Source organism: Chaetura pelagica, unplaced genomic scaffold (genome assembly GCF_000747805.2).
Source record: "Chaetura pelagica isolate M959 unplaced genomic scaffold, ChaPel_1.0 scaffold17, whole genome shotgun sequence".
NCBI lineage: Eukaryota > Metazoa > Chordata > Aves > Apodiformes > Apodidae > Chaetura > Chaetura pelagica.
Genome location: NW_009970726.1, coordinates 10,166,949 through 10,183,726, shown reverse-complemented (window position 1 = coordinate 10,183,726; position 16,778 = coordinate 10,166,949). Strand labels below are relative to the sequence as shown.

The window sequence follows — 16,778 nt, the reverse complement described above, 5'->3', positions numbered from 1 at the left end:
GGAACATATTGGAGACAATACTAATTTCAGGAACATTACTGACTGAGGATTAAAATTCTCATTTTGTTCCTCAGCCTAGAAAACAGAATAATAGCTCACAAGCTAGTCTGGAAAGACCATTCAGTCTAATTCAGTATTCAATCTTTGGCTGTGTCTACTACCAGATGCTTCAAAGGATGCAATCCTGTATCTTAATATCCTCTATGAAAATCACTTGTTTTGTGGTGATGCTTCTAAGTAGCATCTTTAGTAACTTTCCAAACTCCTTTCAAACTTGCCAGACTACCCTTGGCTGAAATGCTTCAAAAGCCATTCCACTTGGAATAGTAACATTACCAAATATAGCCTGTTCTGAAATGGCTTTTCTTCATTCCACACTAGGCAGTGTATGGCTTTCCAGTCTGGAAAGACCATTCAGTCTAATTCAGTATTCAATCTTTGGCTGTGTCTACTACCAGATGCTTCAAAGGATGCAATCCTGTATCTTAATATCCTCTATGAAAATCACTTGTTTTGTGGTGATGCTTCTAAGTAGCATCTTTAGTAACTTTCCAAACTCCTTTCAAACTTGCCAGACTACCCTTGGCTGAAATGCTTCAAAAGCCATTCCACTTGGAATAGTAACATTACCAAATATAGCCTGTTCTGAAATGGCTTTTCTTCATTCCACACTAGGCAGTGTATGGCTTTTAGTTTGTCCTACGGACTGAGATGCAACATCTTAGTAAAACACAATGAAGCCTGACATTAAGCTGTATGATCAGCCAGGCTGTTAATCACCTCACTCAAGGCTCTCATTCTGTGCTGTTCTTAAATTCATAGTCATCATCATTAATAATATTCCTTTAGAGAGTTATCCACTTTTAGTTTGCTTCAGTAACTCTTTCAGGAATTTCTGTAAAGAATGAGCTCAGAAGCAAACTTAGCTAAGGAGTTAACACAATAAATAGTCAAGCAAAAATCCAGCCTAACACCATGCTCATTGGGAATTCCAGTTTCTCTGAGTTTACTCAGTTTTCCTGCATGTTTGTAGTGGGTTGACCCAGACAGCAGCTCAGCACCAACATAGCTGCTCTCTCACTTTCATCCCCATGGGACATGGGAGAGAACAGGAAGCCCAAAAGTGAAAAAATCCATGGGTTAAGATTAAGACAGTTTAATGAGTGAAGGAAGGAGAAAAAACTACCCAAGCGATGCAAAAGCAATCACTCACTATCTCCCCAAGTAGAATGAGACACAGCCAGTCTCAGAGTAATGGCTACTTTGGAAGACCAACACCCTCTTTTTTAATACTGAGCATGACATCCAATGGTAGAGGATATCCCAGGTCAGCTGGGGTCAGGTGTTCTGGCTGTGTCCCCTCCCAGCCTCTTGCATCCCCCCAGCCTCCAGGCTGGGGCAGCAGGGTGGAGGTGCAGTGAGCAGAATGTGAAATGGGAAAAGCTTTAATGCTGTGCAGCGCTGTTCAGCAGTAGCTAAACCACTGCTGTGCTCTCAGCACTGCTTCAGTCACAATTCCAAAATCCAGCTCCATTTGGGCTGCTATGAAAAAAGTTAACTCCACCCCCAGCAGACCTAATACAGTATCACTTCTGACATAGCATACTTGTATATTGAACCTGGCTTACTGCTGCTGTCATTTCCTGGTTTTATAATTTGCCCTGAACAAATGACTTATCTCACAAGCAATCCAGAGATCACTATAAACTTGAAATGAAGATTTTTATTAGTGGCAAGCAAAATTCCACAGCTAATCTCTCCTTGTTGTCTACAGCATCCCTCATATCTGGTCCCTCTACGGACCAGAGCTAGAGAGGTTCAGTTATTTTTCAGAAGTAGCTCCACTCCAGCTGCAGGGGTGAGCTGATAGGCTCCATCCTGATTTATCAGGAAAGTCAGACCAGTCAGCCTAGAAAGTGTGCCATCACTTCCCTCCTTCCCCTTATATGCAAAAGACATCCCATGGGTACTTCAAAATGGTTAGACACGGAGTAAATTAGAAAACTATTGTTACAAGATAACCAGCTTATTTCTTTTTCCCCTCTCTTCCCTTTCTATTGAGGGAAAGCTGCCAGAGTCCTCACTGCCTGCTGTGCCCCTCCCAGCCAAGTCTTTGAGCTTGGCTGGGTTGCTGACTGGGAAAGTACACCAAGCTGCACCTGCTAACTGGTCTAAACTGGTATCATCCAAAGCGTGCTGCCACAGGCGGGAGTGCCTAAAGACTTCCTAGATTTTTTCTCATTTGTTCTCTCTGCTATGTCATCACCCAGGACTCTAGATATGGAGAAAGAATTGAAGTTGCCTGTATTCTTGCAAAGAAACATTCAGTAGAAGAGATTTCAAAACCTCAGTCAATACTTTTTGTATCAAATCCATGACAGAAATATGGGGGAAGATGCTGCTTGAATTCATACATGTTCCTAAACTACCAGATGCATTTTTCTCTCCAGACTATTTATTAAGTCTTATTAGAGTAAAACTGTTTTGAAGGATTCAAGTGCTGCTTTTGAAACTAGAGGAGGTTTTTTAAACTTTTATTCCTGAATAATATTTATGGCAGCAATTACAGAATGTCAAACTAACAAACTCTAAGTCTGGAACACAGAATGACTTTTAACCCTGTTTAGTTTTGCCTTTTAATATGTTTGATAATAATAATGAAAGTCACCCTGGGCTGAAGGGATACTCTACTGGGAGTTAGAGAGACATGGCTTACCTCCCATATTCATATTCTGGTAACATGCTAAACTAGGTGGTGACTTTTAGCCAAGGTCTGATGAAAGCCAGAATTCTCTAGTGATGTTGAAAAGGGCAAGAAGTTAATGCAGGGACAACACACAGACATACTGACCTGTGCTGAACCCATCGCCTGTTATTTGTCACGTTTTTTGGATAAAATAAAAATAATCTTTACATTTACAGTCAGGATAAGAATAGCAAATGCTTTATTTATAATGTCACTGAGAAGATCACCTAAGCACTTTCCACATTTAAGCAATTATGCATGTTACATGCATGAGAAATCCGGATTTGAAATATGGGATGTACTATGGAGAGTATAGGCAAGTTCTACTGGGGAGACAGGGACTTCAAAGAGATTGGAAACATGGTAGGTGACCAAATGGATATGGAACTTCCCAGCCAATGCAGCTGCCAATGCACAAAGATGATTCCTGTATTATTTAAAAAGATTATTAAATCAGAAATCATATTACATCAGAGTAGAGCACTGGTAGCATAATTAAAGGAAAAATATATGAAGTTCTGACAGCAGATTTGGAAGCACAGAGAGAGATCAGGAGTCATAAATAAAAATGATACACAGATCAGGAAAGCATGTCTTAAGATTCTTTATCTATTATCAAAGACTAAGATGTGTATGAGAGTCATGAGAGTAATAAGATGCTTTATTCTAGATCAGAAAAATGAAAGAAAAAAAAAGCTGAATCTAATGCCAGATAAATTTAAACCAGAAATAATGCAAAATTAATAAAAAATTGAACACCTCATAAAAAGGTAAGTTAACTTTCATCACTCTAAGTCCTGAAAGATAAAATAAAATACTATAGATGATTCTAAAACTATTTGCTTGGTACAGTTATCATTGAGTGAAAACCTAGGAGCTACTCAGAAACTCAGATCAGATAGTGACATTACATGACTAAATACTATTTTTGGAGTACATTCTGTCATTACCCTGTGCTTTTCTGAATTATTGTGTTCATGGGCAGAATAAATGCTATGATTGCAACATGAGAGGGATGAATACTTGACAAAGTAGCAGAAATTTACTACCTGTATATGCCAGAACAGTAAGTACCACATGCATTTTCTCAATACGTCTACAACCAGGTAGCCAAAGGCAATACAATGAATGCTTGTTACTGAAAACCAATTTCTTTAAACAACTTTGAGCTTAAGGAGTGAAAAATATTACCTGTAAACATATTGCCAGGTTAACTCTACAGCCAAGTGATGTGCTCACAGCCCGTGGATGGAGACCAAGGTCTTTAAATAATTTTGAAAATGACTGAGTAAGAGCTATCCGAGGTCGTTCTTCAGCCACGACTACACACGTCCGTACACGTGAAAGGTCCAGGCCCCTTGCCTAAAAAGAAGTAAAAATGTAACAAAGGCCACAAATGGGCAGATTTAATGAAAAGCAGTTAGTACTTAAGTGTATTATGTAGGTATTATGATTCAAGAGGAACAGCAGAATAAAAGCTAAAGTGCCACTATAATTTCCATCTTTCCTGGAGGCCGGATGGCCGGATGACAGGCTAATAGCTGCAGAAGAGCAGACGTACTTGCTTGTCATCTCAACATTAGCACATAGGAAGAGATGGGCATGCCAATTCTGAAGGGAGGGAATGCTATTTCCCAAAATTAATTCAGAAAGCTAGTGAATAATAGCAAACAGGAAGCAGTGTCTAGCCTTGGAAAAACAGATTAGGAAATTATTAAGTGAGGATGGTAAGGGCTGGAGACATCTTAAGTATCGGTATCCCAAGATCTAATTTATTTCAGTAGCATACTGGAAATTCTAGATGATTTCAGAAATGTAACTGGCTACCTGGCTTTAGTTCTAGGGAAAAAAATAATAACATACACACTTCCCCCCTTCCCATACAATGAGGGCAATCCAGTTAAAACAATACAGTACTTTTATGTGATTATTTAACTACAGGGGGCAAAGCCAAACTAGTGCTTCATATAATCAGGGAATTCATAAAACATAACATGCAACATAATACTCCTTGGTTTCTTGGATGTTTACACCTCTGTTTTCCAACACTTGCCTATCAACACAGGCTGCTACACAGATCAGAAAGCTTAGGTAAATAAAAGTCTTTCCTTGAAGTTTATAAGCCTTGTGATCTGAAAGAGAATGCCTGATATTCATATATGGCCTTTGGCAATGAATAACACGAGTTCTGTGGAAGCTGCCCTTGCTCTCTGATGATTTCCTCCTCAGTGCAGACATTTAGCACAGCTGTCATGGCAGGGAAGGCTCTCAAACACCACCGTGCAGATGATGGCAGAGTTACTCACCTTCAGAGACTCTGTTTGCGAACCCAGTCCCTTAGTACAAAGCTCCATGACTGAATAGGAACAAAAAGTGTCTCTCACTTTGTACTGACTCACAGCAAGAAGCCACAGAGCAGGATTGGTCTCCAGTTCTGAGGGAGGAATCAAAATAGACTGGTGTCCTGAATAAACGCTGTAAAGACACAGGATTTGTTAAGGAATGCTAAACACTGCTGCATGAATCATGTAATATCTTACAGTGCTTTAGTGCCCAGTACTTTAACATGAAGTTTAATCCTGTTTTTTGCTACACCTTCAGAGTCTATGAGGAATCATGAGGAATGCAGGCAGAACATACACTAATTGTACCCAAAATGCCTGTGGACTTTCCTGTCAGAATTGTACCAAAGAGAGCAAAACAGCTGTTATTAATGGTGCTCATAAACAGCATTATAATATCAACAAAAATTGTATGTTGCTGACAAATAATTAAGTTTGAGTAATTATAATTTTAAGATACCTTGATTAAAAGAGTACTTGATTGCTTAATATGGAAATAACCTCTCTCCTGCTGAGGAAAGCAAGAGATTTGCAATGATTTTAAAGGCAGTAAATCTGGCCCCAATTTAGCAATCCTTGTAGCTTTCAGTTTCTTTTGTGAAAGTTTTATGAACTTTTAAAACCCAAATATACTACATCTCTTGTTTATTGAACATCCAGTGAGTATGAGTCTTGAGAGAAGACAATTATCTGTGTTTTTGAAGGAAACAATTACGTCAGAGCTAATTTCTCTAGTACTCAAGATCTTCCCAAAGGAAATAAAAAATATTCCCAATTTGATGTCTTTATTTCCCATGGGTCCTACATTGTTCACTCATCTCAGACATGCAGATTTACCACCAATTTTACAGTTCTCCTCACATCTTAATTTGTGATTTGTGGATACTTGAAATCAGAATGGTCATAGTATAAACCACCTAAATCACAGAAGTTTTGAGAAAGGACCTCAGAGATTTATGATGCACATGTAGAAATTAATTTTTGACATTAAAAAAACCAAAACTCCAGCTTGGTGAATTAAAGCTGACATTTTCAAATCCAACCACCCAAGGTAAGACACAAAATGGAACTTTATTTTCAGCAATATGAGCATCTCTGTAACATCTGCCATTAGGAAGAAGATACACACCTTTGCAATTCTTGAAGATGTGCTGCTCACACAGCTTCCCTCCTTGGTGAGTGAGTGTCCCCACTACACCAAACCCAGACAAGAGTGCTTTCAAAGTCTGTGCAATTCAGAACAAGGTCTGTGTGACCTGGATGTCTTTTTTGGCATCATAGAGGCACATAAGGTGTACAAGTCAAGCCACAATGGCAGTTAATAATCCAAATAGGTCTCTGCTGGGGTAGGAGCCAGAGGATTTCATGGAATATGTATGAACTACAGTTCAAATAATTTCATTTATCATACAGTAAAAATTTTATCTTTGATTGCTTGCCCACATTTAAGCCATTCTTGATGATTCATGACCAGTGACTTGCCACAGAGTGATGTGTTCTCAGATATGGTTGACATAACAACTATTGCACCGGATGGTCAAATGAAGCACTATGCTTTTATGTTGCTTTTATGGAATCAGAATAAAGTATGACTGAATACAGAGCATGTGCTTTGTAAACGCGTGAAAAAAGAGGTTGGCAAAGTTACCCAAGCCTGAAAGGAATATGCCCTGAGCTCAAGTGACAGATCAAACACAGCTAGGGAGTAGTAACAGTTTTTATTGTAAATATTACTTAACCGTTTCTTTCTCAGCCAATTCTAGTAAGCTTTTCAGAGAAGACCAAACAATCTTAGTTCTTCACAAATTTAAGGTCAGAGCCCCACAATCAAGGTTTGTGATCTGTCTGTTAAATGAATAGTTCTTACGAACAGGAAACTGTAACCACTCAAGTGAGAAGCTGGGATGGCCTCTGATCTGTATGAAGATGGTATACAGAAATTCAGTATCAAACCCCTTCCCCTGTCCCTGAACTAAGCTAGTTGATGCAACCAGTAATAGGAGGAAAAAAATAATCTGTGCAATAATAAACAAGTCACCAAGGGGTCAAATGTGGGAGAATTATTACTCAGAACCACATTAAGATCCCTAAGTGCCACTTACTCAACTGGGCAGAATATCCCAAAAGAAAAAAATGAAAAGAACAAACTTCATCTCTGTACTAAAAAGTGCCCACATGAAGTCCACAGTAATGAGGAAGAAGCTGCATTGCTTTAAGAACAGAAAATTGATTCCAGAAGCACTTCACCAGGAAATAGTATAAAATAGTAAAAGCTGTGAATACAAATCTAAACCAAAGACAAATCTTTTTCCCTTCAGCAGTTATAGACGGGGTGAACTATCTCCCTATTCTGATCAATCTACCCTGGAAAAGTAAGAAAGAGACTTTTGTTTGAGCTTAACCTCTCACCAACAGCCATACAGCAAGGCATCAGGATTTGGATGCAAAATAATCTCATCTTCTCCAGATTAAGGGAAAAAACACTCTTACTAGACATAAATAAAAGATGTTGCTAGTACCTCTTCTGAGTTTTCTAATCCCCCAGAAACACTGAGGAGTTCAGAGTTAAACTGCAGAGCAGTAGGAAATAGCTAGTGGGAAGGAAACTTCCTGTGATGGAGAACCCCAGATGTGTGTGGCTCCTGTCTACAGTACATAAACCTATGGGAAGATGATATCATACCTGGAAACTTGATGACCAATACAGGCTTTGCTTACTGAGCTGTGGTTTAATCATCCATGCATATAATCTGATTTGCTAGAGCAGTTGGTGGAGCTAGGAGAACTACAAAGATGTATCTCTGGGGTCAATGTGCCAATTCCACTGCTGAAGTGGTTTAGGCAGCACCTGGACACCAGAATGTCATCTGTAACTTGGCTCACCTCCCTAATTCATTCTCAGAAACATTATGCAGATTTTGTGAATCACTCCAAACAAGAAAATGTTCCTGGTAGCCACATTTCCTTGTAATTCCCAAACTTTAATACTTAACCCCTGAGAAGCTGTATGTCACCAATGCTCTGGTGGAAAGAAGCTGACAAAAAAAAGATACTCCCTTTCATAGCTGGTTGAAACATTTCTATCACTTCAGTACTTTCACATCACTGTGAGATGTTAGAGGTGTTTGCTTAGTATGGATGACAACAATCAAGGAGAGGACCATGCACTTGAACAGACTGCAGCTGGGGAAGGCTGCTATGGAGATGCTGGATAAAGCTAGATATGGTCCCAAACACATAGGAAGTTCATCAATGCTGCCTCTATGTAATTCTAGGTATGGTAGAGATGTTTGGAAGGTACATCTAGGTATGTGACATTCTAGACATGGTAGAATGAATCCTGAAACTCAGGCACCAAACAGGCAGTTCCATCTCAACTTGAAACACAACAGTCATCAAGATATAGTTAAACTGTCAGCTTTGCTATTCAATTACTGAAGTAACAGAATCATGGTGAACACTGTGGCATCAGGGGAATCAGATGGGATATTAGGAAATGCTGGAGGTTTAAATATAAATATGCAGAAGCTAAAATTATAATTCTGAAATTGCAACAATATATTATACACTGGAATAGGCAAGAGAGTTTAGATATATAAATACTGGGCAGGAAATGAAGCAAGATTGTTTCTTTCACTGCAGTAGAAATGTGCTGTCACAAAAGCAACTCGGTATCCTGATAGAAGTTTTGTAACAGGAGTAGACAAAGTGCAGAACTGCAGACTGCAGAGACTGACAGACCTGGACATCTGTTTGTAAGTCTCCACCATTTTTAGAAAATGTATAAGGAGTGCACTAAGAAGACAAAATAGAAGAGTGGCTACAGTGCACCCCTGCATCGTCTTGTCACTTTTGAGATGTAGATGCAGAGTGAAATGCAGTGATAGCTGAGGTGGGACATCATCTTTTAGAAATGCTGTCTTCTTTCACAGGACTGCAAAGAAATCACGACCAAAAAAAAGTATTCACATGGTGGACAAAGCCCTGGATTTTGGCACTAAGTGAAGAGCCTTGTCTGCCTGCTTTAAGCAAGGGCTGCCCAAGGACAGGAATACTCCAGTTACATACACCAGGATGTATTTTGGTGTGACGGCGCCATCTGATCCAACACTGGTTCCAGAGCCTGGCAGGCTGTTTTGGCAGCATATGGAGACACCTGGAAGGACGTCTTGGCAATTAACTCTTCCACTGAATCAAAGATTTATCCCACGTTGTGCTGAGGCAGACTGACAGTGAAGTCTGAGGTTTTATTATAGTTCCAGATATTTCAGCAAGGAATAAATACTGACAAATGGCAACTGCAATTTGAAATTGCATTCTGTCAGGCTACTGACCCACTGCTGCCCCTACTGCTGGTGTCCTCAGGTGATATGGGCTGCTTTCCTACCTAAGTACAGCAGGCAAGTAGCTACTGTTGAGTCTTGTAAGTACATGTATTTAGTTTCTCCATTTCTACAGATGATATTTGGCATTTGGTGATTAGGGACAGCCATGGGAATCAGGTACTTGGTAGAGCTCAAAATAACTAAATTGCCATGCCCTGTGAAGAGTCTGCATGCTGAGGGAACCTGCATGGGACTGAGCAAAAGCCTTCACAATCATCTGGACCAGAGCTTGTAGGACGGCTGATACAGGCCACAGAGAAGAATGTTTGGACATATGTCTGGCCTAGGCTTCATAGGACTTGGACTAAAATCAAATCTTGATTCTCCTGAAGACCTTCTACATGCACAAAAAAGGAACTTTTTCAGATCATGTAAAGGACCTCTCAGCACCTGCAGAGTCCGAAGACGCGCAGCTGGCATAGAGTGCACTAACAGCATGATTGCACTGGGAAAGCAGGTAAGCAATCAGTACTGGAGAGACAGAGGTATCTCACAGACATTCAACTAATGTACAGCAGAAGGGGTTATTGTGTAGGGCATGCAGATTTCCCCAGAAAGGAAAAGGTCTCACTTATAAATCTTCAGACTTCTGGTGCTGAGATTAGGTCTGGTCTTTACAACTTCTACATCACATCCTGGGAGCTGGTGAGAGTGATGCTCACCCAGCACTCTGCTCTAACTCAAGCCCTGATGCTGGTATGCCAATCAGATACCTGTCTTTGGTTAACACTAAAATGCCAGTATCTTGTCCCTGTGGTGCTTGCTGCACCTGCTGTGCCCGTGCTAACTGCCCGGGCTGAGAGCCAGAAGTTAACTGGAAATTCTGCCTGCCATGCCTGCCAAAGGCTTTAACCTCCCCTTTTCAGAGACATATTTCAGCAACCTCTGAGCCTCACAAGGGAATCTTTATAACATGGTTCCAGGTTGCTCCTGGGCACTTCTGAACTGATGTATAACTTCTCACTGGGAGTTGGGTTGTTGACTGCTCCTGAGAACAAGCAGCATCAGGAGTGAGACTCATGCAGTGACTTGGTGGAATTTGGGGTGCTTTCAACACAAAGACCCTTCATCAAAGGGCCATTTCAACACAAAGACCCTTCATCTAAATACATAATGCAAGTGAGCAAGTTTTAAAAATTGGCTGTGCTCATATCCTTTACTTTCCATGTCAGAACTATCCTTTTCTGATGTGGCTTTTAGGCTTCTTTTCGCAGTATTGCCTTTATTTTGCAATAAATGGCCTAGAAACTGGGTGAAAAGCTCATGCCTGCCAGGTATCTTCAAGTTAGCCTAAAAAACTTAACACTTAATGAGTCCTAGCACAATGAAGTTTTTACACTGCAGTTCTCATGTTAATGCTGCAATTCCCTGTTTACTTCTTGCACTGTTGCACCTGTTTACTTCACAATAAACCTTGTATTCTCTTTGTCTCTTGCTGCAGAAGCTACCCAGCAGCACCACTGGGGTGCTGCTTCAGCATATGGCTATGGAACAGAGACAGCAGTAGCAGGACAGGAGAAAGCCACTTCACTGTACCTTGCCTGGAGAGCCTTCCCAGGACCATTTTATAGCATCCACAGTATTTGTTATCTGGCCACTGTGGACTGGAAAATTCAGATCTTCTGGTCCAGTCTGAGTCTTGCTGACTTGCATTATTATTACAATCTCAGTTTCTGATAATATCTAGACTAGAATATCTATAATTTTAATTAAAATTATAAATGTACTTAATTTTACTTTCAGCAAGGATAATTCTACCTTCCAGTAATAAAGGAAGAAATGCAATATGGATTGACCTAGCTGGGCTAAAATGGAAGGAAAATTCTCATTTTACTGCATCACTCAGCAACTATCAATCAGGTAAATCCTCACTAATGAACTGTAGAACATTCTATTCTGCCCCTCAGTGAGCAGCATTAAGATAGGGCCATCTTAATTTCAGGAAGCATTTTTGAACACTGGGATTCACTATTGATTTTCTTTTACATTGGAGGAGACCTTTAATGCTTTTTTTTCGTTTAAAGAATGTAATATATTTAAAAATGTAATGCAACACAAGTCAGAATAGTAGCATCACTCTCCCGGAATGGATAAATGAGATTATTAAAGAGAAAAAAGCAATAATAATGTATTCTTTTATTAAGTCATTAATAAGAACCTGTTAAAATTAGGAAGTTGGGGTTTGTGAATGCACATGGGGCAGAGGAGTGCTGCCACACCCAGGGCATTCCATAACAAAGCTTCCAAGGAAACCCTGCTGGAGCGTACAACCAGTTCAGTGGGAATGTGGAAAATCCCTTTTTTTTGGTTTGTTTTTAAATGTATTGCTCTGCTTTGCAAGGTTTCTTTTCTTTATTATCTTATACCCTTTAGGCCATAAAATAATAAATGTTTGAAAATGAAAACTTTGCAAAACGATGCAATATATTCCAGACTTACCAAAGGGCTGGCTGAATGCTCCAGCAGCTTTCCTAAGTAGCTTTGACCTCACAGAATGGGGTATTTTGGGGCACAGCAGTGGAGCAGGCCAGCATAACATCTAAGAACCTACAACGGGGATAAAAGGTTAGTTTTTCTTTAATTCTTTAGTCAATGCCTCCTTTAGTCTAGTTAATAAAGGGATTAAAATGTACTTGTTATTTTAACTGCACCCAGCACAGGAGGTTGCTTTGTCTTCCTGCTTGGGTTCCTAAAACGAAGAGTTCCTATTTATCTCTGAAGCTCCCTAGCTGATCAAAAATTGGAGATGTAAGTTAATTTCCATATAACATTAGAAGTATTAATTTAGTTAATAACAGTGGTGAAAGACAAGCATAACTTTAAAGTACAATCTTCTGAGGTAGAAACGTGGGCTGTAAAATGTTGGCGAGTATTTGGATACACTAAACTACAAGTAAAATGCAAAGTTGCAAAATTTAAGTTATTAGGAATATGGGTCTAGTAACTTCCAGGATGTATTTTTTGCTATCACACCAAAGAATACTAATTTCTAAAATAGTAATGAAATGGAAATTAAGTGTGTAAGTGGAATTAATGAAGTTGTAGCTGGTGTCAGCTTTCTCTAAATGACAGTTGCAACGCAAGCACTCTGCAGCTTTTCCGGTTTTGTAGGAACAGCAGATCAGTGGCAAATAAGAGATTGACATAAGAGATTAACCATCGTTCATAAGATTAGACTGTTGCTGGCCTGATCTCAGTTTCTTCAACATCCTCATTTCCTTTCTCTTCTTTGAAAATAGTATAACATTTTCTATTCCTTCTATAAGCCACAAAGGGGAAGAGACATTGATTGCTTTTCCCCCAAGGCTTGCTGCCTTAATCTCCTAAAACGCTGAACACTGTCAGCACTGGGAAGGATGTAAGGGCAGTAAATTCTCCTCTGTTGCAAATATGGTTCTGGAAGAAACAAACATTTCTGTATTCAGGAGAGTCATGTGCACCACAATTACTTTGGTTTTGGACAGGTCAACGTGTATCTCTATTTTACGGCTCTATCAGGATTATCCACAGAAGTTATTCTTGGATGTTCCAGCTTTATCCCATCCCATAATACACTCCTTAGCTGAATATTCCTATGGTGCTCTACAGTCCTTCCCTGGTCTCAGTGAATGCACCATGGCAGATCTGCCTTAGCCCTGAGCAGAGCAAAGGCCTAACAGTGTTGACACCAGGGTTTGCTATACTAGAAATATTCAACTGACTTACAAAAAATCAACATTTTAAAATTTACCTTAAACAGAGAGATTTAATTAAAATATCAACATTTCTGAAAGGTTTTCAGTATTTTTATGTTTGTTTTGGAGAAATAAACTGTTGGGAAAAAAAGGGGTTTTCAAAACAAAGAAATCTCTAATCCCTGTGTTAACTCTGAAATAATATAAAGGCAAGTGCTGTTTACATCAAGCAAGACCTATCAAGAAAGACTAAAATAATCCTGTCAATCTTTGGCCATTTTAATATTTAATGACAAATACTTTAAAAGGTCAGCAAAACACGCCAACAGCCTATTTCTAAATAAACAATAATTGCTGAGAACAATTTGTTGCAGTTGTTGTCCAAAAATGCTTTCTCCAGGTATTTAGTAAATTGGTAAAAGGTTTATTCAGAGTATTTTTAGTGCCTTGGATTATCTGCGTTTCAGTAACTAAAAACAGCAGTACTGGTAACACTGAAGAACTTGCTATGGAGGAAGCAAAGATGTTGGACTACTGTGACTCAAAGTTATTTTAATAAAAATGTCCTCCATTAACACTCCCATAGTTCTTTCCCTTTGTCACTGATCAACCCAGTTAAATTAAATTAAAATAAATAAATAAATTATAAAAGGAACTGCTTTTAGTGCTGAGGTGTAACTTCCCCAGAGTATAGAGACAGAATTGTTAAATTTCTAAAAGTCTTATTAACAAGAAAACTGATTCACATTTCATTAGAAATGTGTTCTTTTTTTTTTTTTCTGATAGCTTCACTACTGCCACAGAATAATCCTTCTGCAAGACAATACATTTCCCTGTCTCTGCAAAAATCACATCTCTAAGTCCCACAAATGAGGAAGTCCCTGATATCTACTCCTGTTTTCAGATTAGAGAATGAAAAAGAAGACACTAAGAAACCACTTCCTTAAGACACCATTGGTAGAGTGCTGCCTTCACCAAACAAAACCAGCTGGACTGCGGAGACAGCAGGAAGCAGAAGGTCAGTGAGCAGCCATGTTGATGCTCTGCATCCCATGCCCTGCTCAGACAAAGTGTATTTCTATACAGCACTCCCCATATAGCTTCCAGCAATTCCAATTGCCCATGTCAGACCCAGATGTACTGTCTGTTCTTCCCATCCTTTTAGCACTCACATAATCCTGTTTGTTGTGTTACTGTTCAATGGAAATGGTATTTCAAAAGGTTGAGGAGAAACCTCACCTGCAGAGGCACCAGAGGACAAACCCAAGTCCACAGTAGGGGTCCAAGCAGATAGCGACTTCTCTGGAGGGATAAAGTTCACACTGCAGCTTAATAGAACGACAAAAGGCACTAGTGGCTGCATGAGACATCTGAAAGACAACAGCAAAGTAATTAAAATGATCAATTATGTAATTCAGAAGCTCATACCCAAACTCTGCCACATGCTTAAATCAGTTACAGGATAAAGAAAACAAATAAATATTGACTTTGTGCTCAGTGTAAACACACATGTAATTTATGTCTAAGAAAAGATAATTTTCCTTTGAGAGGGCATCCAAGCAACCATGAAAGGGGATGGGAGACAGAATGACTGATAAATTTGAAGTCATTTAGGGAGAAAGCTGTGAGTGGTTTGATGATGTGCTTCGAGCTGTATTGCAAAGCTCATGATAACAAGCTGAACTTTCTGGAACAACAAAGAAATGAAATTATGTATTTTCTTCATCATCAGTAACCCATTTCTAAGTAGATACCTCTTATTACAATTTAAAAAAATGTTAATACACTTTTTAAATTGAAGAGGATTTTGCATGCAAAACAGTACTAAGAACCTAATCATTCAGCAATAAAGACCCCAAATAAACTTAGTAAAAGTTCTGTAAAATGTCTTCATGTTATCCAGCACCTAACTGAGAAAAAGGCTCTTAAGATCTCTGTAGTTAAGGCCTCAGAGAAAAAAACAAACAGATAAATACAAACAAATGGGTGTCCATATGGTGATCATCTGCAGTTTGCAGAGATTAATTCTACTCCAGCTGACTCCAGAACAGTTTTTCATACAGTATTTAACTGAACTCTATAGGTCAAGAACTGGTGTTATTCTGTGACTTTTTACACCATGCTGGATGCAAGCTGTTGAAAAAGTTGAGAGTAAAAGTGTTTGGAATCTAATACTTTAAAAGTGATTACAAAACATTGATCAACTTTTCAGAAGCCACATAAGTTGCTTAGCCATTTTTTCACTTCAGCACCACTGAGTTACTAATATAAGCCTTGTGGCCTCTTACAATCCTTTTATAAATTAATTAATCACTACTGATGGCCTAGTAGATGGTAACTGTTGATATAAAACTGTTGAGTCAGTGATCTGGAGGCTTTGTGACTCAGATATCAGAAGCTAATAAAGAATTCCTTGACAGATTTATCTGGATTTTCTTTTTTAAGAAAAGTCTTGCCATGCGCCATGCCTTTCACTATCTTTGAAGCTCTTAAAATACTGACTTTGCACAGTTAGTAGGCATTTCTGCAAGTCTGATAAGGTGGAATCCAGATTTCACTTAATATGGATGACTGCATCTGAAACAATAATCTGAGGCTCCTTTTAGAAGAAATGAAGACTTATGTGACATTCACCCAATTAAAAAATAGATGTTTCAGTAATTCAGTTAAAATACACACTAAAAGTCCCTGCTTCTCTCTGTTGATTATTGAGGACCCCAATGACTAGTCCACCCCTGCAGGCACTGCAGCTATTTAAAGCTGGATGAAATGAACCTTCTAGGAGTGTCCAACATGTGACCTTCAGCCAGCTCAGCCATTTAACCATCAGTAAACCTTAGGCTCATGCCACTATGTGCTTCAAATTCCCCACCTACAAAATGGGAAAAGGATGCTTTCTTTGCTTAGAAAGTATGCTGACAGTTCTGAAAATAGATGGATGATGTCAAAGAGTAGGAGGAATTCAATTCAGGCTGTAAGTGTGATACATGGGAAGAGACTGCTGAAGTAATCGTAATCCTTGGATATGCAACAGATAGAAGTAAGGAAATAATAGTTAAGAACAACAGAGTGATTTTACCTCTGCCTGCCTCTTGGTGAAACCAACACTGGAATAATACCTAGGTCAGCAGCTAGGTAAAACAGCTTTAATGAATTGTGGCTAGAGGGTTGGAGAAAATGGCAGAACAGAGATTTAAAGAGCTCAGGAAGTCTGAACTTATCAAACAAATCCATCAATGAATTTTTTGCTGCTTACTGTACTACTGCACCAGGTGAATATACCAGAGACATCAGCAGCTCCCTTAATTACATGGAGGGTATCAAAAACCAGTGGACAGTACTGAGGAAACAAATTCCTTCATATGATGGAAATTATAGATACATCAGTTGAAAAATGTTTCAGGCAGACAAGCTAGTGGGCTATCCACTGAAATGAAATTGTATTCTAAGGAGAAGGGCTAAACTTGCAACACACAGTACCACAGTGAGTATAGGTATAGAAGAACTAATGTTAATGGCATTAAATAATAACTGCAAGGGAGGAAGCAATTCAATTTCTGTTACCAAAAATCCAGAAGAGTTACAAATCAGGAGCAATGTACGACCTGCCAGCCAGGTGTGACAGCAGGAA

General features: G+C 39.1%; 1 protein-coding gene across 2 annotated transcripts in view; it reads right to left on the bottom strand.

Moving 5' to 3' along the window:
* The window catches only part of DIP2C (DIP2 disco-interacting protein 2 homolog C (Drosophila)), a 144,533-nt gene that overhangs the window by 33,622 nt on the left and 94,133 nt on the right, over positions 1-16,778 (bottom strand). For both annotated transcript variants that reach the window (XM_010007003.1, XM_010007004.1), the window contains 3 exons: positions 14,387-14,517; positions 5,053-5,221; positions 3,938-4,108 (listed from right to left, as the gene is read on the bottom strand). In XM_010007003.1, the coding sequence (XP_010005305.1) occupies positions 3,938-4,108; positions 5,053-5,221; positions 14,387-14,517 (471 nt within the window). The remainder of the gene's footprint in view (positions 1-3,937; positions 4,109-5,052; positions 5,222-14,386; positions 14,518-16,778) is intronic.